Source organism: Pelecanus crispus, chromosome Z (genome assembly GCF_030463565.1).
Source record: "Pelecanus crispus isolate bPelCri1 chromosome Z, bPelCri1.pri, whole genome shotgun sequence".
Classification (NCBI taxonomy): Eukaryota; Metazoa; Chordata; class Aves; order Pelecaniformes; family Pelecanidae; genus Pelecanus; species Pelecanus crispus.
Window position 1 is genome coordinate 2098751 of NC_134676.1, and position 23771 is coordinate 2122521.

The 23771-nt window shown below is 43.1% G+C and overlaps 1 protein-coding gene across 1 annotated transcript in view; it reads right to left on the reverse strand.

The window, feature by feature from the left end:
* The window catches only part of DCC (DCC netrin 1 receptor), a 596500-nt gene that overhangs the window by 23555 nt on the left and 549174 nt on the right, over nucleotides 1–23771 (reverse strand). Inside the window, exons 22-26 of the mRNA XM_075726297.1 lie at nucleotides 20606–20671; nucleotides 17814–17976; nucleotides 10185–10411; nucleotides 7562–7678; nucleotides 3090–3254 (exon numbers count right to left, since the gene is read on the reverse strand). Coding sequence (XP_075582412.1) covers nucleotides 3090–3254; nucleotides 7562–7678; nucleotides 10185–10411; nucleotides 17814–17976; nucleotides 20606–20671 — 738 coding nt within the window. The remainder of the gene's footprint in view (nucleotides 1–3089; nucleotides 3255–7561; nucleotides 7679–10184; nucleotides 10412–17813; nucleotides 17977–20605; nucleotides 20672–23771) is intronic.

Below are 23771 nucleotides of genomic sequence, written 5' to 3' on the forward strand. Positions count from 1 at the left end.
TGCTGACCAGAGAACTACTACTTTATTATGACTCAGAGATGTTTTCTGTCTGGAAAAAATTGATATTTAGCAATTGTATTTTATGGCTGGTAGTGTCACCAGCAGTAATCAAACAGGAAAGACAGCTTATTATTCAAGCTCTGGCTGGGGCCTGACTCTCCTTTCCATTTGCTTTAGTTTCCTCTTCATTTGTCCTAAAGATAAGTTGCAGCACTTGAATCTTCGGGTCAATGAAAAAGGCCTTCAGAAACAGAGGAAGGTGTTCGAGCACTGTCTGTACGGCACGACGCAGAGCAACACCCTTGCTAATGGCATGGCGTATGATTTATTCAGGGATTGCCACATCTTGATCAATAGGGTGCTCGGTCATGCAGTACCGCAGGTAGGCTCTGTCTCAGAGGAATTATTGCTGGGTACTTCTTTTTCAGACACAGCTGCAATCGGTGAAGCGTCAAGTGAGTTTTTCACTGAGGGGTAAAACACACGAAAAAAGCTTTATGTGTCATCTCTATAGGCTCTGTAACTGCTAGTTGCTCTCAACCGCATGATCATATTAAGAAAACAGCCCCAAAGTAAACAAACTCAAAGTGTTAGAGTCATTTTGTTGATCTATCCCCATTCTCTGCTCCAGCGAGGCGGGCAGTGAGGCAGTGGGAGGTGAGCCACAAAGCAAGCACCTGCTTTTCAGTCAGATGCGCTGGAGATTGACCGCTCTTCCAGATGGGCTGGCATCGCCCGCGCTAGCATTCGGTGGCACCAACACCGGTGCTGAGAAAAGCTTCAGGCATCGTATTAGAAATATACTTTTGTATCCCTTCATCCCTCCTCGGACTGAAAAGTAATGAAGACTGCCATTATACAAACCTAGTGAACTGCTTGGCTGGTTCTGACAGTGTCAAGTGTCATTAGGAAACAAACACTATTTCGATGTCCTTATCTGCGCCTTCGCTTCATTGCCGTGGTGGTGAAAACGTAAGGCACAGCGAAGGAAGAGAATATTCCATTTGGAGGTATTTTGTATGATCTGGGAGCTTTGGAAGTCAATAGCCTTTGCTACAGAGCACAGCTGCAATGGCTATAACAGGTCGTCATTGCGCATTGTAACGGGCTTAGATAATTTTTGAAATACCACAGTCCTGATTACCCAGACCTCAACAATCTGAAACAAACAAGGCTATGTCCACTGCTTTTGAATTATTTAATGGGAAATTGCCTAAATTATCTGAAAACTTCACTGCTTGAGCTTTTTCAAGGCCCATCAGGTCTTCTGAATAATTAAAGCTGGTTTGTATTCAAGCTTCTTGAAGAAAACTTTTGTGTATTAGCAATCATCTGTTCAACTCTCAAGCGCGCTGCCCTTGAAAGAGTTGGGCAAACCCACACCTTTCTATACAGACCTTCCCGCAGGAACAGCCATTGGTTCCAACAGGATTTCAGAGACATTCCTCTTTTTGAAAATCTCATCTCCAGGCTACTACATGTGTAAATCTAGTGGCTGGACCAGGCAGAAACTGGATGCACCAGGGATGTGTGATTTTGGAGGTTGTGCCTAACTGATCCCTCAGCAATCGTGTCCCAGCCAGCTCTCCATACGGTATTCACCAGCGGAGCTGCCTGCATCCCTGAGGCATCAGCAAAACTAGGGAAACCTCCCTCACTTTCACAGCTGGACTTTGGATCTGAGGACTGAAGATGCTCAGATCCTTTATGAGCAGGTGGAGATGATGATGGCTGAGCAAACAATTCAGTCTTCAATTTTTTCTTCTTCTGTCTCTATGATCAGGCAGGGGGAAGTCAATTTTTTCTCAGCAACAAACTGCACTTTGTTTCTGTGCATTGCATTTATGGTGGATTTGGTATTAATTTAAGCAGCAGATCAAAACCTGATTATGCCAGCGAGGCCCTCCAGAGGAAATTGTCATCTACCTTTGAAAGGACCTCAGCAACCGCACTGAAGAGAGGGGGAATGGCATTAGGGGGATGACTAGGACACCTGAACCCACCTTCTACCTACAATCCGACCGCTGGATTTCAATCACCGGTCCCCACGGACCTGTCTGAACTGACTGAAAGCAACAATCAAATAGGAAAAATCAGTCGTTTCAAGATGAGTTCCCCATGGACCAGCAGCACAGACTCTCTGTGATGTGGGGAAAAAAAAAAAAAAAAGTGTAACAGATTGACATTAATCTGTCAATAATTCAGACTTGATATGCAGTAGAGTTAAGGGAGAATTGAAAGAAAATATGAGCCCTCCAACTATAATTAATATGCCAGAGCACGCTCGTTAGGCTTGAACAAAGAACAGATGGCTGCCGGTGGGGAAGAGGCTTACAAGTTGTGAAGGTGAGGCTGGGGGCTCGCGCTGCGTGCGTGCGCTTTCCCCAGACCACGATAAGGTGAAGAATAGTTACGGGAACACGCAAACCACAAATCTGTTACTGCAGAGGAGCAAATACGAACACAGAGCTCAGTCTAGAGAAGAGACGAGTGAGGTGAGGCAGGGTAACAGTATTCAAATGTATACAAGGATCTGCAAAAAGAAGAAAATAAACTGTTCTCTATGCCTGCTATAATCGAAACAAGAAACAATTGGCTTAAATTTTAGCAAGTTAGATATTAAAGAAAATGTTTCTAGCAGCGAGGGCAGCTAAGCCTGGGAAGACACTGTGTGGAGAGGTCGTGCAAGTGCTATCGTGGGTGATTTTAATGCGTGATGATACTAGATTCTGCCTTGGGATGAAGAAGAGCCGTTGAAGCCTGCATTTTTCTGGGAATATCCTTATGAATAAAGCAAAGGAAATTAAAGTGCAGCGAAATGACTGACAGTCCTGCAGAAAAGACAGGATTGGATTAGAGATGCAGTGACTTTTAACTTTTAAGATGTTCAGTACAGATTAGAAATTGCAACTGGAGCTGCTGCTGGAAAAGAGGCAGCCCATGGGCAGTTGCTGTTACTCAGACCGGACTTATCCTGGCTCCCAAAAAGCAGGGCAGCACGATTTGCATCGGCTAGAGCTTACACATCCCAAGGATAGAAAGCAACCTCTTTCCAAGCACTGTAATAGCGAAGAGCAGAAGAAAAGCACTGTACTGACTTCTTCCTGCTCCAAAGGTCCTGTCCACAGAGAGGGTCGGGAACGGCACCGGCCGAAGGGTGAACTGCGGGTGCGGGTATCCGCAGGTCGGGGACGGCAGGATCCCGGGATACTGGGCACTTTCTAGCGTTGGCACCGGAATGGCGCTGACCACAGCTAAAAGGAAAGAAGGGGAGAGAGATTAAATGAGTGCTTTCAGAAAATTTAAAAAAAAAAAGTCCTTAGAGGGTCAGTGGGGAACCAGAAACCACCGAGTTTCCAAAGCAAAGTACCCAAATGCTCGGTATAAAACATGCCTCTGCCCACGGAAGCCACCTCTGGGTACAGAACTATGCCTCTTCGGTATACAGTGGATCATTGCAAGTGCAGTCTGCAATTATTTCTCTGTAAAATTAAATAGCTTTTTGTCTGTGTTCCAGCTATTCAGCCGCATTTTGGGGGGTGCTTTATATCCCTTGACAAATAAGTGAGAAGGAATGGATCAGGCAACTTCAGGGCTTGTTTCAGTTGTCCAAGCGCAGGTCCCTGGTGCCATTTCTGATGCCTCAGGAGAGCCTGCTGCCCTCAGCCGCTGCTGTGGAGGAGCGTGGGCTCCTGCCACTCTTCCATCACGTCTGCCAGCTTCACACCAATGTCCCTGACGCCCTCGGACGTCCCCAGTGGCACAGGACCCCCATGTTTACCCATCAGCTGAGGCTGCCTGGGCATCATTCCCCACTCAGGAATGGCCAAGCCTTTAAGGAACAGGGCTGAGATGCGGCAGCAAGCCAGCAGCTAAAAGTCTGAAGCTGAAGTTGAGTTACAGAATCATAGAATGGTTTAGGTTGGAAAAGACCTTTGAGATCGTCCAGTCCAACCATTAACCTAACAGTACCAAGTCCACCACTAAACCAATTAAGTTCTCGAGTTGAATTTAAGTGAAACACTTTGATTTGAAAACCAGGATCACAGCGTGATGAATTCAGGCTTTCCTGTGAGTTATCTCTGTTATTTTCAACGGTCAGTGCTCGAAGAGTGGGTGATGATAATGGTATACAAATCATAAATCTCTTTGTAGCTTTTAGGAAAAGCTTGGAACCTCTCATTAAAGTTTTGCCCAGCTAAACAATAAGCAGAGATTTTTGGCTCATTGATGATAAAATTTGGCTTAGCTAGCACCTTTCACACATGAATTATAAACAATGCTGTGAACTTTAAGATAATGATTACAAGTACTTCTTGCTCCTACTACATCCATTACACAGGGTGGCAAATTGGGCTACCTGCCCAAGGTCACACAAGAAGCCATGACAGTGCCAAGGCTTTATGAGGGTATTTTTAAGCACACAGCTTTCAGCGAAACAACACTGCACTTTCAGAGGTAATGGACAAGTGTGGAGATGAAGAAAACTCACAAAGAAATGCTAACCTGGGTGATCTGAGCTTCAGAGTTGTCTGGGTTCAATTCACCCACTCTTAGAAGAGAATTTCTACTATTCAGACATCTCATTTTGTCTGTATAAGACATTTTTATTGACAATATTTATCACATGGCTGCTACAGTGAAAAATATCACTCTTTATTGAATTCTGTTAAAGAACAACTTGTTTTTCAGAGTCCATTCCTTCATTTCTTTTTAGGGTGTAGATACCTAGCACTCTCATTTGTAAAATAAGACAGGATTACTATTCATTGCAGTACTCTATTGCAGAGAAGCTGGAGAAAAGGTAACTTCAAACATTTCCAATAAATCTCTGCAATTTCAAGCAGATATGACAACAAATCTGTTCTGTCATAGGCTGTCAGCAATTGAATTTGCACTTAATATTGATATACTAAGACGCTGAAAACAGAAATTCCCTGACCAAATTATGGAGCTCCCTAAATACTGGCCTACATTTAAAATGTACTGTGTCATGTAAAAAAAGTGGCACCCAAGAACAGCTTACAGAAATGACAAAGTAGGACATTTTGAATTGTATTCAAGCACCCCAGAGGCTGCCGAAGCAACTGAGTTGACATGTTCATATTTCCCTGAAAAAAAGAACTGTTGTGATTTTTCTGCCTTTTTAGGGAGGGGGATAAAGAGAAAAAAAGCCTTCCTCAAACCAGCAGAAATCTCCCTCCAAACTGATTTACTCTGTGACCATTTCATTTTCCTCTTCCATAAGTAAAGATTACAAACAGAAAACAGGAGAATTACAGGTACAATACTTGAATGTGATACCCTGCAAAGACCTTCTCAATTATTTTTCTCTGTAAATACTCCTCTGCATACAACCGCCTTGGTATTTGTGACTGCCTGTATTTCAGCAACATTAGAGCCATCAAAGATATCACTAAAACCTTATGAAATTTATCTGGTTTATGCTCCTTCCACTTCAGTAAGCAAAGGCGCATTAAGGAGTGTGTTTGTTCTCAAAGACTGCAAATACTGATTATTGAGATGAGCGTGAATACTTCCAGATTTGGTATTTAACAATTAACAGTATGTGTTTTTTACTTCAGAATTACGATGTTGCTTCTTCAATCTATTTAATCGCTCACTGCTGACAATTTCTTTCAGTATCAGGCAAACAGAGAGAAATTAATTAAAGCATCTAATCTGACAAAGCCTCCATTCCATTTTCTGGGAAAAGCAACATATTAAGCACAACCCAGCCTGCTCAAATGCACAAATAAGACTTTTATAAATCTGAGTTTAATTATTTGCAAACAATCATAACACGTTGTCGCTGTAGATTAGATTTATACTGTTGAAAATATAAATAAATAGAAAAGAGGACATCATTTGTCAAAATGCATCATTTGACTGGAAAAACTAAGTATGCCTAAGAGCACTTTTATCTATAAGCTGTAGAACAATGTTGACTTGACTTGTACTTAACTAACACTGCTATTGACCCATGGTAATTACAATTGATTTGGTTCTGATTTTGCTTACACCACTCCAAATCTATCCATTTCCTTGGACTGCTGCCTTCCTTCAACCCAGGCCAACGCAGGAGGAATCCCACTGCAAAAAGGGCCAATTGCCTGACTGTGAGATTAGCGTGGTTACAAGATGGGAACATTTCCCATGGCATGCTCAGGTGGAGTAAGAGCTTTCTCCCCCTCAACCCAGAGGTCTTCCTTCCAGACCATAAAGAGGGTGGAGGCTGAAATGCGGTGATATGTCCAGCCCAAGGCATGAAGAACTGGAATTCAGCCTCTCCCTGGGCACCTGTGGTTTATCCTCGTAAGGGCTGGGTACTGAGGCTGAGCAGCGTGACCTGAATCGTGCCCGCAATGAACACAAATTAAGGGAACCGATACTAGCTCCTACTAAGTAATTTGCTGAGCAAAGCCACGGTAGGTTATTCCCTCTCCTTCACTCAGTTCCTTCTGTTTTTTTTTAAATATCTCATTTGTGATGTGCCCTTCCACAAACCTACGAACAGGCACTTACATGTAACTATCAGAGCTAGAAAGACATTTTGTGATGAAACGGATTTCTGTCAGTATATGGTCATTTTTCTTAACTCAGACTATTTACACAGATGTACCAATTCCTACAGATTTTTGTTCAGATCCATTTTGTGAGGTCAAAGGTAGAACTTGTAGCTAAAAGCTGAGAGCTACCAAGAGATTGATCACAGGGCTGCTCGGAGGAAAGGTGGAGACCCAAAGCCTCATCCTCCACCGGGAACTCGATAAGTGCCAAACCCTCCCTCCGGTGCCTGCGGGCTCTCACTTATCCCTTTCCTTTCCTCAGATGCGAAACAAGGTCACTTCAGAAATTTTAATAAGTTCTGCAGGATGGGAGAACCTATCTAATGCTCTCCAGTCTTCCCATCTTTCTTGTGTACTTTGCCACTTTGTGAAAAAGATTCACTTCATCTATGAAATCTGTTCAATGATAAACGCTCTGGGTCACTAAAATTTAACACCTATTAAAAATACCTTTTCTTCTCATTTACTTGGCGTTATAAGAGAGCTGCTCCATATTAAAAAAGCATGTAGTGGTGTGGCCAACTACTACAGACAAAAGAAAATATAGCAGAAACTGCAATAATGTCCAGCTGGTTATAATTACTGATAATAATATCACAATTTACATCTGTGTATTGCAAAGCCTTCTGCTCTGGCAGCTTGAACTCTTACCCCTGGTTTTGAAGTTTTATAGCAGGGAGACAGAGGGATTTATCCATCCCTATCCACCTGGTAAAAATAGAAACGATGACTCTTTAGGTTTAGCCTGGGCTGAGGCCAGCGGAAGTATGATTTCTGAATTCTCTCCCTAGTTTTTCCACTGATGCATTGTGAAGCCCTGGCAATCTTCCAGGGCTTTTATTTTTTTTTTAGGTGAAGAAAACATTTGCTGACGCTATTTAACTTTATGAGGCATAACTAGACCACATTTGAAAGATCGTACGAGATCTTCAGGTGGGTGAGCACGGCTTGCAGGGTGCAGAAGGGGGCTGGGAGAAGGTCCTGGTACTCACGAGGGTTGTTCGGTTGTGAATCCATGGGGATCATGAGCTTGGCACGGGTGGCTCTGCGGGCAGCAAGTGAGCGCTCTAACGTGGACATGCTGCTTCCCACATCTTCTGTCTCTGGACCTAGAGAAAAACAATACAATAGCTCACTTGAAAATGCTGTAAATGAATGTTTCTCTTCACCCTGTACCTAGCAGAAAGATCAGGAGGGTTTTTTAGAATTCAGTTATTTTAACCGATCATTAAATATCATCACCTGCAAAGAGCTGCACAGACTATCTTGGCTGCCTTTTCTGAATAAAATTGTTTGCATTTTTCTGTAAGACAATTAAGATATCATGTCCCCTTTTTCTTTGTCTCTGGAATGATCCTGAAAACCCCATTCACTTCATAAAAATACGACATTTTTCTTGTAACTTCCCTGTTATAAACTTGTTTTAAAACTCAAGTATCAAGACCAGAAAAAGGCTGCATAAATTCAGCTACCTACAACATCTACAAAAGCCAAGAACTGGTCTTTGAAGTACATCTGGAGGATGAAAACGACCTTGCTTGTGAGATGCCATGAAGTCCTATGTCCTGATTGTCCGGTAATTCACGGTGGCTCTTCCAGCCTGTGCGTCTTGTTTTTTCTACAGAAACCATGGCAAGTTGAAGATGTGCCTGGATCATCCCTTGATTTGGTCCTGGATCGCAACCAGCACATCTAGATCAGAGAGCTGACATACGCTGCCTAATGTCCAATCCAATTCAAAACTGCCCCAGCAGCTATATAAATTAGATATTCTGTTTAGGTATTGAAATATGGATGCTCTAATTTAGTCACATTAGTATAGGATATTTGAAGTATTCAAAAATTCTAGAGAATACACTTGTCAGAAAGAAAGTGTGCTTGGAACAGGACGTTTGGTAAAGTAATTTGCAAGGAAATAAAAGCTGTATTTCTCTCTTCATACCCTGTCTCACATGAACCTCATATTTATGTTACTTTTGCTATTTGAATAAACCATGGATAAGGTCCATTTAATACTGTCATACAATTAAACTTAATACCCACTCAGAATACTCATCTCTGATGTACACAAGCAAACACATATTCCTTAAAAAAGAAAAAGAAGATTTGCATGAAAAGACTATTTTTTTTTTTCCAAATCACTCTTCTCTGAATTGCAGGACTGAAATGCCAAGTCTTCTATTGATGGCCATCAAAGACCTAATTGCTAGTGAAAAGCCAGGGACAGCGTTACCAAACTGCATATTACAGATTGGGAAGAAACATAAAGGCATTTATTTACGGTCCAAGGCGTTTACACATAAAATATCTAGCCCAGCCTTTGTCATTAACTTGCTCATACGCTGTGATGACTTCCTACCATGCGCTCGATTGCAAGCCTACTGCAATCAATGAAGCTCTCGCATTGATCTTTCTGGGCCCTGGATCAGCGCTTCTGATCGTCAGCAATATCTGTTTAGGCAAAGGGAATCTTCTGGTTCTGTTTTGCCAATGTCTAATATAACGAGGACCTTTGCGTTAAAACCAACAGAAATCATTGTCACAATTATCTTCTAAATAGTAACCCACCAGCCCAAAACACAATGTCAGGCAAAGGAAATGAGATCCATTTAGAGACCTGAAAACTGTTCCTTTTTAACTTTTCTTTCCTTGTGAGAACAGGAGTTATGGAAAAGGGATAAAAACGTCAGAGGCATGTGAAAAAGTCACCTTCATTATTTACCGCCCCCACCGATACTCTGGAATTATTTCACTCCGTCACCCAAGAGCAACGTGTTCACGATGAACTCAAGACAAATACGTTTGTGTTTTCAGCTTCCATGCTGTGTTTTGCCCTCTGTCCCCCTCTGTATACACCACCTGCCTCTCCCAAAACTTACTATTGTTACGGCAGAAAAAAAATGTTATCAGCTAAAGAGAAACCTGTGATGTGCTGTGTGCATGAAGGTTAAAAAAAGGAGGAGGAAACTTCCCTGAAACCACATCTTTCTTACAGAATTTCTTTCTTCATATCTGTAAGTTTTCGCAGTCTCCCTGGCCCAAATTCTGCTCCTGGTGATGCTGCTGACCTTCTTCCTGATCATGCTCTCCCTTGGCTCCATTTTTCATGTCTTTTTTTCCCTGCTTACTTCTCCACACCCCCTTTTTCCTCTCTGTTTTTCTTAGCACAGCATGCAAATTCAGTAACATCTGAATTCCAGTTGAAATCCTGAGCTTAAAAAGTTAGAACGGTGTGAAAATAAAAACCGATGGGTTTTCCCCTAGCCTGAAACCACTGCAAAAATCATCCAGGAACACCTCTCCTGGCACCCATAGCAGAGCTGTCAATTCTTCCACTCTCCTCCTGGATCTTGCCAGGTTTTAGCCCTCTGTTAGAGACTCCATGTGCTGGGCTAAGGTCACTAACCAGCAATATCGAATTCATTTAAAGAAAATTTATATGCTGGTGATGGAGAAAAAACAATTGGACTACATGGAATGGGGCTGGACTAGGTGACCTTTAAGGTCCCTTCCAACCCAAACCATTCGATGATTCTATGATTCTGATTTCCCCAAATCTACAGAGCAAGTGAAAACCAGCCAATTTCCATCTCTCCTGCCCTCGGAGCCCCTCACCGGGCTGCGGCGTGCTCTTGCTGCCCAGCTGCGTTTCCGACTGGCTGTGGCTGACGGGGGTGATGTCCTGGCAGCTCTGCATCGGGGAGTCCCTTCCTGCGGGGTCCGAGCCCGTCGGCTTCTCGATGTTCTTCATTTCCATCTCCTCATGGTGTATCCACAGATCCGGGGGCCTCAGGTCCTTCTGGCTGCCCTTCCTTTTACCAGCGCTGTGGGTTGCACGTTTCCTGCAGCAAAGAAAGATCAAAACTGCCACATAAGAACGTTCTTCCGCTTTATAAGACCAAAAGAGTGATGTCTACTTATTGGTGTCTCTCTAAGGAACCCCTCCGGTTGTGTCCTTCAAAGGACAGCAGTTATCTTGGGGTGCTCCTAGGTTTCTTGGAGTTTGCTCCAGGGGTGGGCCTGGGGCTCAGCAGGGTGGGTCATTTTTTGCACCCTCTGATGTAGAAACTGGGGAAACGCAGTCTTCCCAGAAAAGAAGGGAAGCGGCCAGTTTCATCTCGGGAAGAGCAGCACTTTGTGGAGTGCCTGCATCTACAAACAGCGACCAAAAACTGCCGAGCCCGTTTCTGCAGCATTATGCCCATCTTGTACCTCCCATAACTGCACGCAGCGTACATTCTATTTCTTTGAATATACACTAAAGCAGGATTTTTATCACAGAAAAGCTCAGACATCCAGAGTAGCATTTCCCAGCACAACATCAACCCTCTCTCTATGCATAGGCATTACAACACGCTCTCGCGTCAGCGTGCCACCTCCTGCGGGGAGCACACCGTGCCATGAGGGGATGGCACTGCTCCGCTCCTCTCGGACTTTCACCTTCCCTCCACTACACAGGCTATTTGTAACAAAATACGCATGTTTTTCTAGTCTAAAGAAAAGATACGCTCCTTAGAAATGGAGCACAATGTCTAATTTACAGCTGTAGAGAAAGTCTTATCAGCAATCTATCAATTTAAATAACTCCGAAAGAACAGTTTTTCTGGCTTATTGTTAGGGGGTTTTGCTCAATAATCCAAAAGTACTCTTACCCCTGTTTTTTTCCTTTGTACGTATCAAAGTACTTTGTGAAATGGAAGTAATATTACTGTCCCAAGTGGAAAAGTAGAAATATTTGTGATATACAAAAAGCTGCAGGCAAATATTTTCAAATTCCTGTGCACTTTTAGGCAACAAAAAAAAGAAAACCTTGATCTCCAGGGGCACTGAGTGCTCCCAGCTACTCGTTACCTCCATCATATGCTCACCCCAAAAGACAGCTGTGTACCTCCTGAAGGGACGGCTCTTTTCCAAATCCACGGAAAGCAATGCAAAACTTCTCACTGGCATCCCTAGGACTCACACACCGCGTGCATCTTTTGCGTAGGTGTGCTCGGATAACTGCCCTTCCTATCGCACGCTGCAGGCGGTATTGTGAAAGGTGGCACGGGATTATTTTACCAGAAAAAAGCTCAAGGAAATTTTAAACTTTAAGAAACTCCAATTGTTGGAGTCAATTTCTGTTCTTTGCTAAATTTTCTCAGCCTGGTCTAGAAAGCAGGAGATGCCTGTCACAACTACATGCACCACCAAACATTTTGCTTTTAAGAGAAGGAACAAACACATCCTATAATTTAAAATGTCAGCGAGGCCACAGCCCTGTCTCAGCCCCAGGAGCCGATGGCAATGACACTTCAGTAGAAATATCCCAGTCCTCAAACCGCCACCCTTAAAGGCAGAAATTGTTTTAGGTGCTTTGACTGGCCGGTACCCCAAAAGCTCTTCAAGGGTCAAAAGATTAATTTTAAAATGTGATCTGGAAAGTTAGATGTAGAGGTGAGGCTGGGGTTGTTCAGAGATTTTTTTTTTTTATAGCGCCTAATAAATACAACTGTTGGTCTCTGGTTATAATTACTTCCTATATTTAGTCCGTTCTTTTCTAATTGCCAAATCTTAATTATTTAAAATGATAGTATTTCAAAGAACAGGGCAAAGGCACTGCGCTTTGCCCGTATGGAATAAAGACAGTCCTTTCATACCTTCCTGCACAGAGCCTGGTACCATCCTGATTAATACCTACAAGAATAATTATGAGCACTTCCAGTCAAACCTTAATGTATGACCCGCCTGAAGTTAAAAAGTAAAGTTGTTCTTTCTGTCTAATTCAAAAAAAAGACCATAATTTTGGTTCTAAACAAGGAATTACTTTCTTCACTGCGGGATATAGCAGCTTTTTTTGTCACTTGCAATTGAAAATAATTCATTTCTCCAGGCTCGAGCTAGGCAAGAGAAATTTCAGCCCCAAAGTAATTTTATACACAACTGTAAATAGGGGGTTATAATGAATGTGTCATTCCAACCGTAACTGCAAAACCGCTACAGCAATGATATCATTTAAAAATATATGGAATGATCTAGCTTGGTTTGCATTGTTTTTTTCCGACAAATTATTGATGTTCTGACAGCCCGTGAGTAGCAAATTGAATCAGAGCCAGGAGTGCATAGGAAAAGGTCATCAATAACAAATGAAAGTAAATCCTCCCCTGGAATGTTTAGTTTAGGCAGTGCAGAAGTTGAGGTGCGGCTTCTGAAAATGCATCTCCCCTCAGTTTCGGGGAGAGGCAGGATCTTTGCTGCACCAGGCAAGCACATTATATCCATAGAAGACACTCATAAAAGCTTCAGCGTCATCCTCAAACCTCAGCTGCAGCAACGGAAACTGATGCTTCGGAAGGGTGTGTTGAGATTTACAGCGGGATTCCATTTAGTCCATTACCCATTTTGTAACTGGAGCAGGGATTGGGAAGACAAGGCGTTTGGAATTGAAAAATTGATCTCAGATGGCAGCGTTTCTGTTGTTGTTCAATTATTTTACAACATGAAATGCATCCAGCTTGCATACCATAATGATATTTTTTTTTTTCTCCTAAGGATGGATATAAACACAGAGTTCAGCTCTGCCCTTAAAATACATATTACGGTCATGCAATCTTGAATAATGATAGCAGAACTTAAGCTGTACGTTCAAAATAAATAAATGCCCTGGAGAGGAAACTCTTTCTCGTTGCCTATTTCCATAGTTTCCAGCAAAACACTGCCTGGGCAGTGACTCCGGCCGTTCCACAGCTCACCCACATAGCTCCTAACAATATACACGCTACAGAGAATAATTTTTCAAATGCTCCAGAGTGAGATTACTCTTCATTGCCTTCATTTTACAGTTACATTACCCCAGAGAAAACAGTTAAGGTTATAACATCTCAGCCTAGTTTATTTTTTTAACAACAGCTGAAGATCTCTCCACCTGAAGAGCTCAGAAATAAACTGTTCTCCTGGGCAAAACAAGTTTTTGCTTGTAAAAAAACCCCCATGGTATGGGTTTTTTTTTTGTTTTGTTTTTTTTTTTTAAAAAAAGCATGAAAAAAACCCCACCCAGTGGTGGTGCAATCAGATGTGTTTCCTCACGGAGCAGGGACAGTTTTGGAGGCAGGACGCAGAAGCAGTGGCCCCGTAAGACGTAACCACCTCCCGCACGAGCCCTGAGCCTCCTGTGCTGCTGTTTGCAAAGCACTTTGAAGATACTCAGCCATAAATGCGAACGTCACTTCACCTTAATCATCCTTCCGCTGCATGAGTTAATATTTTCTATTTTCTGCTCTTTACTCTTAACCTGGCAAAAATGTGCATTTTGCCTTTAGGGCTGTATTAAAGGAAATTCAACTGTACAAAAAAAAAAAAAAAAAAAAGAACACAAACCGATTCTTTCTCCAGAAAATCCCCCCCAGTGTTTACAAATGAAAAATTATTTCATTTTGGCCTCTTTTATTTCCTGCCAGCCATCCTCAAAAGCTGGAACATCAGTTCCTGTCTCTCCTATCATCTGGCTTCGTGGTCCTCTCCCCCGGTAGGACCCAGCCTCCCGCCACCGTGCAAGATGGGGCAGAGGCCACAGCCAACGAGCAGCCCCGGCGTGGAGGAAGCACAGAAACCAGGAGTATCTCCAGGGAACACAGCAGTGACACACGGAGGCTCTTCAGTGGCTGCCAACTCATTCCCTCTTAGTTTGAGTTTGATTACGCTTTGGTTAATGCCTCCCCCGAGCCTTCCCAAATCTATACTGGCACATCCCGATTACTTACATAGGACGTAACCTAGTCTTAGCTTATTTTTTGCAGCCTTTTTTTACACCGTTCCCCCCACCCAGCGCACTAATTGGTTGGGCACTTGCTCAAGACCGTGCTTCATTTCTAATGGTTTAAATATGCACTATTTACCTACCAGGCTCGGACTAGGTATCCACCCTCACCTTTTCTCCTGTGGTAGTCTTAACCTTGTGTTACCAGCCTATAGGCTAATTGTTCTGGCATGTTACAAATTCTTATAGAATCATAGAATCGTTTAGGTTGGAAAAGACCTTTAAGAACATCCAGTCCAACTATTAATCCAACATTACCAAGTCCATACTAAGCCAATCAAGGGTAGACTAGACTAAACCATGTCCCCAAAGTGCCACCTCTGCCCATTTTTTGAACACTTCCAGGGATGGGGACTCCACCACCTCTCTGGGCAGCCTGTTCCAATGCTTGACCACCCTTCCCGTGAAGAAATTTCTCCTAATATCCAATCTAAACCTCCTCTGATGCAGCTTGAGCCCATTTCCTCTCGTCCTATCGCTTGTTCCTTGGGAGCAGAGCCCAACACCCCCTCCCTGCCCCCTCCTGCCAGGAGCTGCAGAGCGATGAGGTCTCCCCTCAGCCTCCTCTTCTCCAGGCTGAACACCCCCAGCTCCCTCAGCCGCTCCCCACCAGCCCTGTGCTCCAGACCCTTCCCCAGCTCCGTTGCCCTTCTCTGGACACGCTCCAGCACCCCAATGTCCTTCTTGGAGTGAGGGGCCCAAAACTGGACACAGTATTCCAGGTGCAGCCTCGCCAGGGCTGAGTACAGTGGTACTTCTTACTCCTTGAAGTCTTAAAAAATTCCCAGAAGAAGCAGGTCCTGCAGTTCGGCTGTATGCTGTACAAAGTGATATTTTCCCTTATTTTAACATTCAGCTGGGATGCATCTTCTCTAAGCTTAAGCTCTGAACCGACCTGCCTGGACCAGGAGTGCACTGAAGGATGGAGCTGATGGTGGCCCCATCGTCCGCCCTCCGTGGCACCGCACCAGCAGACGCTGCCAGCGCAGGGCAGCGAGCATCTCGTGCTGCGGAAGATGTAATGAGGGCATGAATCTCAATTACTGCAGGAGCTGTACGTTCCCCTTATGCACAACTGGGTAAGTTATTGCACCTGAGTCTTTACTCACATTTTTCTCCCCTATTTTTTTACTGGCGTCAAATTGCCACAGAGTTTGTACAGCTCTTATTTCATTCTTCCCTAAATGGCAGAGACAGAAAATACCTACTAAGCCACCTAGGTCAGTACCAGCTTGTTCTGTATAATATGCTTTATTGTGCTTTGTTCAGCCAAGTTTTAATTAACTTAAGAAATATGACTTTCCTACACTGAAGGCTTGCAGGAGATTATTCCATCACCTGCAAGTTTTTGCTCTGGGGAAGGACGCGTGCATTATCCAGCGAGACTTGGCCTTTACCCTTACTGCAGTCCTTTTTTTCAGTAGTTCATGGGTGGTTTTAAACTAAGAAGCAGTTGCCAATAAAAGCCTGAATCTAAACTCTTTGTATCACAGTACGCATCTCTCCAGGCAGGTCAGAAACAACGTAATTCCCACCAACAACCTCTGTTTTGAAGAAGTTCACGTTTTTTCCTGTCGTGCTAAATTTAAGATCCACTGTTTAATTTTTAATGCCCTACATTTTCCTCACTTTCAGTGCAGAAATGGTCGGTTTAGGGTAACTTGGGTGAGATTCACCTGCCCATAGTATAGACATCTAGAAGTTAAACAGCAAATCCAAATCCACCAGCTTCACATTTTCTTGATAGATGGACAGCAATAACCATCTTCAGATGGCAAGTCTTCCGATGTCTTAGGATAAGAGGAATGATTCTTTGAACGCTTCTGTTCCTCCCAAGGGGCTACAGAGGTGGTCAAGGTTGATTCATTCAAACTTGGATATTTAAGCTTTAGACACCTAATTCTGGATAGATGAATCTCTCTGTTTCTCTTTCTTGTAATTCCCTTTTCCCTGTTAGAAACTCAAGAGAGCCTTAGCCTTGATTCACCCAACACTACTCAGAAGAATTTCCATTGCCTTCATATGATGGCCTGATTTTCAGGTGTTAAGACTTACAACAGAAGCAGATTTTCAAATCGGTTCACCATTCAACTACCCCAGAACTCCTAAAAGCATGGGCCCTTACTTTTCTGCCTAAATGAGGGCTTTCTTATTTAAAAAATCTACCCGCAAATATCCAGCTTGGGAGAGAGCACTTCCCCCGCTGACTGTAAAACACTGCAAGCTGCCATCTGCCTGCGCTCGACCAGCCGCAAGCTGATTTCAGCAAACGTGGGAGCTGTTCAGTCCCCTGACCATCCCTTCTTTCCTCGTGCCATGCTTTTTTAAGCATCAGTGCAAGTCAAGGTAATAGTGTCTTCCCCTTAGTGCAAACATTTATCATTCTTGTGGGCAAGCTATCATTAAACTTTCTCATTTCCAGTCTTTCACAATGGTATAATAACACAATGAAGTAATAGTAAAATAATGACTAGTAACCCAATTTTCAATTAATTAAATGCATCAAGCCCAGCTCTGTTTTAAACCCCCCTCTAATTTCTCATAAAAACCGAAAAAAGCTTTGCTCTTTGCACTGCTGCCCTTTTATAGCTTTTAAGAATCCTAAAGATTTTTTCCCCTGTAATCTTCTATAGACTTTTTTTCCCAAGTATATGAGAATTATCTGGAGAAACAGTTGTTGATGCTTTTTCCTGGAAGACTTTTGGAGACAGACTGTCTGGAGAGGGTAACGACCTCACAAAGGTTAGCAAGTGGGCAGGACTGTCTGTGTTTCTCAGCTATGCAGGTGCAGAGCTGCGGAGTCAGAAAGTCTGACAGCATCACCAGGCACAGATAAATACTGCTTTTTTTTTTTTTTTCCTTTAAATCAATGGAATTGATTCTTCCCTGTGTCTGAATTATATTTGGCAATATAAACAACAGAGAGCTGTGCGTGGCAGAATTCTTTTTCAAGGCTTGCCATGTCAGGGGTACTTATTCTCCATGGTTTACTCTGCAGCCTGGGGGACAGGGGACATTCTCCACTCACCAGCAATGGCCGGCTTCCCCAAGCCCATGCCTCCAAAAACTACAAGAGATCCAGACCCAAAATGCAGTTCAGTCCCAGAACCCACGTCATAGAATCACAGAATCGTTTAGGTTGGAAAAGACCTTCAAGATCATCCAGTCCAACCATTAACCTAACACTGCCACGTCCACCACTAAACCAGTTAAGGGGAGAGGAATAATTAATTTCATGTTTCCTGGCTTGGTGGTTGGATTCTTTTTTAATGAAAGTAAAACTAGGAATCGCTAAGCTTGGAAAGGCCCTCTAAGATCATCAGTCCAACTGCCAACCCAACACCACCATGCCTACTAAACATCTCCACAGCATGATTGTTATTGCCCGTATCTATTTTGAAGCTGAGCGTCACTGCCTTTTCCTTCCATCCCGAAGGTTGAGAACATACTTCCTCTGCTGTGCCGAGGAGCGCCTGGTGCAGATGACGGCCACTACCACCACCACCACCACGGTGATGACGCCGATGGTGACGACGATGATGACAAGGAGGTTGCTGTTCTTCTGGGGTGTGACGCTGCCGTGGGGAGGGTGCATCTGCCCGATGGGAGGCTCTGAAAGAAGACAGAAAACAAGGGGATGGTTAGCGCTGGATTTGCTCCCCTCCCTCTTTAGGAGCCACCCATAAAATAAAACACATAAAGCCTGTCAGGTGGCATGAATTCCTCTGGAAAAGCAGACGGAGGGTACAGAAGGGTGTCATAAAGAGCTGAAATTTATGTCTCGCTGCATTTCAGTGGTACAGCAAGCAGGAAAATATTTAAGCAGTAATGACTTTGCATTTGCTGGGTGTTAATAACCTGATGTTGGGAGTCAATAACTCAGCTCATTTTTGCTATTATCAGCTGAAAATGGAAATACAGGGACTATGGATTTTTTCTTTATGGCCCATATAGTCTGTCTCGGTATTTACAGGCAAATACATATCTTGTGTATCAGCCAACCTGAATGCCTGGTTCATTTGTCAGTACTGCAGTCAGTCTCACTTCACATTATATTTCGTTTATTGTTATGCTGACCAGATCCTTATGCAACACTTGAGCAGGTTAAGGGCTCAATCTTTTGAAGTGATGAGCTTCCTTAGTTTCAATGCAGCAGCAAGACCGGGACTGAAAACAGCATCGTTTCTGGTGTCAAGTCCCAGTCAAACTGACTTCAAGTGGTCACTTGACACTGGTCCTTGCTTTCAACAGTATTTTCCCTACTGCACTGGGAATAGCTGCGTTTATATTTTTATAGAATCATAGAATCATTTAGGTTGGAAAAGCCCTTTAAGAGCATCCAGTCCAACCATTAACCTACACTACCAAGTCCACACTAAACCAATCAAGGGTAGACTAGACTAAACCATGTCCCAAAGTGCCACCTCTGCCCGTTTTTTGAACCCCTCCAGGGATGGGGACTCCACCACCTCTCTGGGCAGCCTGTTCCAATTCTTGACTACCCTTTCCATAAAGAAATTTTTCCTAATTTCCAACCTAAACCTCCCCTGGCGCAGCTTAAGCCCAATTCCTCTCGTCCTATCACAATAATAATAATAATAATCTTATTGGATAACACCTCTATTCATGCAGCCATACGTTACAGACGCCTGCACAAAACAGCGAGCAATCCTTTTGCTCTGTCTGCTAAGGCAATCTTATAGGCAACCTATAAGATTACAAACTCACAAACCCCAAAATACCTTTCCACTTAAGCTTGGAGAAAAACTAAATATTCGGTGCAACGGGATGCAAAGGGAAGAGCTGTGCTACAGCATGTCCAAGATTTCAAAAGAAAAGTAACTCAAGAGTTTTCATGTGCCGTCGTCCCCACAACATCCCACGTATAAGCTAAACAATACTTGTCTGGGATCTCATTTTGCCTTTAGTACAACTGAATGTGAAAGGAAAAAAGGACAAATCTTTCCAAATAACAGTTTTAGTTAACAATAGATGTAATTTAATTGTAATATTCTGCCTTGATTTTCTGACCTAATATCCTTTCTTTACTTAACTAATTACACTATTTAAATAATCTGCCCTTTTCTCACAGCTTTTTCAGGCAACTCAATAAGACAAGCAGCTGCAAGTGCTGTCCTTTCAGCATTACAACAGTCTAGTACAGAAATCCCAAAGATTTTGGGGTTTGGTTTCTTTTTCATTTCCACGCTGAGTAAAAGGCATTGAAGGAATACACCACATAAAATATGGCGACTATCAAGAAAACCAATGTTTTTTCTCTCCCTACCCTTTATTGCAGACCTTGGAAACTCTGTTCTAAAAGGTTTTCTTATATTTATGATGAACTACTATAAAGAGCAGGAGAAAAGCCTAAAACAGCGGTGTGATGGCTGCAGCAAAGTAGGACAGGAAAAGGTAACAAAATTTTGCATTCCCTCCTTGTCTTGACTGAGGAAAATAATCAGCGCGAGTTAATCAGCTACGTGCCTTGTAATTATTTTGTACTTTCCAAGCTGACTTGATACCACATTTGAGGGAACGCTGTCTGTTGTCTCATTCAATAATGTGCGATGACAGTGCTTCATGAGGTAACAGAGGTGGGGTCAGGAATAAGAAGTTAATGATAGCGTATCTACACCCCAGCTGGCACTGATTAGGTTCAGTTAATTTTTGCTAATCCACAGGATTCCCTCTCACGTCTTCCTATTTTAGGGCAGGATTAATTAATTAAAAAAAAAAAAAAAAAGGTATTTTCTGCAGAAAGCTTAAACTGAAATATAATAATGTAAAATGCATTTTACAATTCTTTTTAAGCTGTTGGTTTTTTAGAGGCATTCCCATGGCCTGAGATAAATCTAAAACTTCTCTTGCGATGGCATTATCATACCCAGTGACACACTTTTGGGAGTACTGCATCAGCTGGAAATCTGAAGGACAGTTTGTGGATCAGCTTTAGGAAAGCCAAAACAGAATATATGATGCCCTGACCCTATTGTTTGTTAACATTTCTGGTTAAAACTACTGTCTGGTTTGCAGCAGGTATTTTGCAGGTGGATGAGATTTTCAGCTGCCGAGATAACGCTTCCCTACAAAACAGCGAGCGTGCGACCTGTGAACACATTGGGTGGCCTCCAAACCATGAGAAAGAGGAACGGGAGAGCAATCAAGAGAAGAAAAGTAGGAGGTTATCACCAAAACTGCACTTAATTATGGAGCATGGTTGGACGGAGGCTGTATTTACCGTTCAGACTGCTCCTGTCAATCAGGTTGGTGTCCACCGGCCAGTAGGAGCCATCCCCGTGACGACCTGTTGGCAGAAAAAAATGCATCAGACACGGCGTGACAGGTAAACCGGCAAAGTCAAGTTTGCTGCTTGAGACGGCGCCTGTCTCACAACGTTTAAACCGTTAAACAGTGAGGGAAAAGTCATCCCATATGTGCTGGGGAAAATCTGTCATCAAAGCAGGCTTTGGAAAGCAAGCTGAATTTCAGCCCTTTGAGCATCTTGCCTTGTTCTGTTGGGTTTTTTTCCCCTCCTCCAGATGTGCTCGTTAGAGTGACAAACTAAGGTGAGATGGCAGCATCCATCTGTGCCCCCTCCACGGGTGACGGGAATGATGCAGACAGCTGCTTTTGCACACAAGCGGCTGGAACTGCGGCAGGGGGACGGCGCTGTACCGAAAATCGCGGGCACGTTCCCCACCTGCCAGGCGGCTTTCCGCCACGATTAAGCAAGCTTTCTTTAATTTATTTTCCCACTTGTGGAAACACAGTTGTGGAAATACAGCTGCACAACTGCTTGGGTTTTACAAAAGGACTGCCTGTTTTCTAACCCTGACATAAAAAAAAGGTAGAAAAAAGAAGTGATATGATTATTATTCCAAAACTGTTTTGGCTGTTGAGACAACATTTGCACTCCAAATTAATATAGTAAAATTTGAGGTCTTCATCTTCTCCTCTGCTTTATTTTCTCCTATTTATCAGCCTTGGGCTAAACAGCCATGATGGTACGTCCATGTTTCTGCCAAGAGCAGCGTCTCTGCTTCCTCATGTCTGACATAAGGAGAATCGCAAAGGTTGGTAAAGTCCTACCAAGCTCCTCTTTGCCTCTACCGGTATGGGACTGAGCAGTCAAAGTCCATGGCAGAAGTGGTTTGGGGTAAAAGCCGCTCTTCTGGCAAAGGCCAACCCTATGCCAACAGCGTGCTCTTGGTATGGGCATACTGCGCTATAGCAAAGCCCGAAACGTGGCCATCTCATTCCTCCAAAGCTAATTCTGTTTTCATTTAAGTCAGATGAGCGTTCCCAGGTGGCAGAGTCTCTGCTGATGCAGTAGTGCTCTGCGGGGACCGTGGTTCAGGGAAAAGACATCCTCCCCCGAGACGGGCAGAGGCTGCCGGAGCAGCACATCAACACCGACTGCGTAAGACCCCTGCACGCTATCTTTTTTGGCTCTGCCAAAAGACAAATAGTACCTGAGGGTGGGTTTTGGTTTGTGAAGGCACTATGTAAAAGTTCTGAAAACGTAGTGCAGGGCAGGGAACTACCAGGGAATACTGCAGATCGCTTCTACATCAAACCACCACCGTCTACATCAGATCTTTGGGCAGCTTAGCAAAAAACCCCACATTTTCTCACTTTCCTGCAGTTGTTTGTTGCTGCTGTGCGCTGTTAAACAACTGCCATATTCCTCTCCAGAGGTACTTGTATTTCTGTGGATTGCGAAGAAATTCACGTGCATAACTTTGTCTACCAATTTGGAAAGTATTTTGTGATGAATGGCCCTAAATAAATGGAAGATGATTATCATCAGAAGAGACTTCAATGTAATCATCTTTTCAATCAGCATAATTGCACAGCTACAACAACTTCATCCCAAGAAAGCAAGGTTGCAAAATGTTTAGCTGTAAAAGCAGACAAAATAGAGATAAATGTAAGGTATACATAATTCTGTTTACCAAGGTGACACTCTAAAGCACTCCTATTCATGGTACTACACTGCAGTGTGTGAACACGTTGTTGTGACCCCGGGGTTATATTGTGCTTAAGAAACTGGGTATCTCCATGGGAGACTGCTAAATGTTACTATTTTTATATTTAGCCCACACTGAAACATTTTAGCGGGAGCCTAACACATTGGAAAATTTAGTCAGGATATTGGAGAATTAAAAAAACTAACCCTGCATACCCGACTCTGAAGTTTAGTACTTTTTAAATTAACATAAGAGCACTTTTCAAGGCATTATACATGACATTTTCATTGCAAAAGTATTTGTGTAAAGAGCTGCCCATTTCATTTGTGGCTCTAAGACAATGACTGGCACCTGGAGATGCCATTTATTTGGGATGGCTGCAGCACGGAGGCAGCCAAGCAGCAACCGGGGAAAGCTTTGGGCTACACCATCCATCTTGGGGCGTTCTTGGGCTAGGAATGTTTCTGAAACGATTTATGTTTTAAAACCGTCCCAAGGCAGCAGAGTCTTCCAGTTTTACTCACTGAGGGTAGCTCTTTCAAAAGGCCCAACTTCTGATCAGAGGTAATTTCACTGATAAGAGACAGGAAAGCAAGTAACTCCGCACAAACAGTATTTCAACAACACTCTTTGTCAGGGATAACCAAGATCGAATTTATGGTAATTTGGATCTGTTCTTCTATTAAGACATACAACCATTATTCAATATTTGGATAAACATGGAAATCTAAGCACGTAGGAGATGTGAGGTAAATCTCTGATGTAAGGATTGTAAGGTTTTATATGTTCAAGGGTAGGTAGGGCTTAAACCCCTAAGGATTATCCATGCTCTGTTCCAAGCCAACACACCTCCATGAATCATTTCTATCTCTAGCTCTCACTTGGCAACAGTTTAGGTTATATTTCCCTTTAAAAAACTCAAATGATGTGCAAGAGCATTGCTACTTTGAGGCTATTGCTTCATTTAGTCTCAAGGCCTCAGGTTTTGACTACCTTTAGAATAATCTAATTTTAAAAGTAAGATAACCTGTGTGCTTTCACTTAATTTTCATCTTCAATACCTTTACTGCACTCGTCTGTTCGCGCTGTACTCACTACTGCTGTCGCTCTCCATCTCCTTCCCAAGTCCACCGGTGGGTTTCTTGTCTTACAGAAGACAAGCACAAAACTCCTGTCCCGCTGAGTTTAGATGTAAACCCTCAGCGTCAGCCAGAAAGTCACGTACAAGGTGGGCATAACCCAACAGATACGTCCAGATCTCCTTTGGGTTTTTTGGGGGTCAGACAATAGACTCTCCAACTCCCACCAGTTTCCAGTGGAGCCTTTTTCCTTTGTATTATTCCATGTTTTGGAACAAACCATTATAAACTCTTGAGTAATCAGCTGTTTCTTTGAGAACTGCCTTTATTAATGGCAGTTAAACAGTCTTTAAAC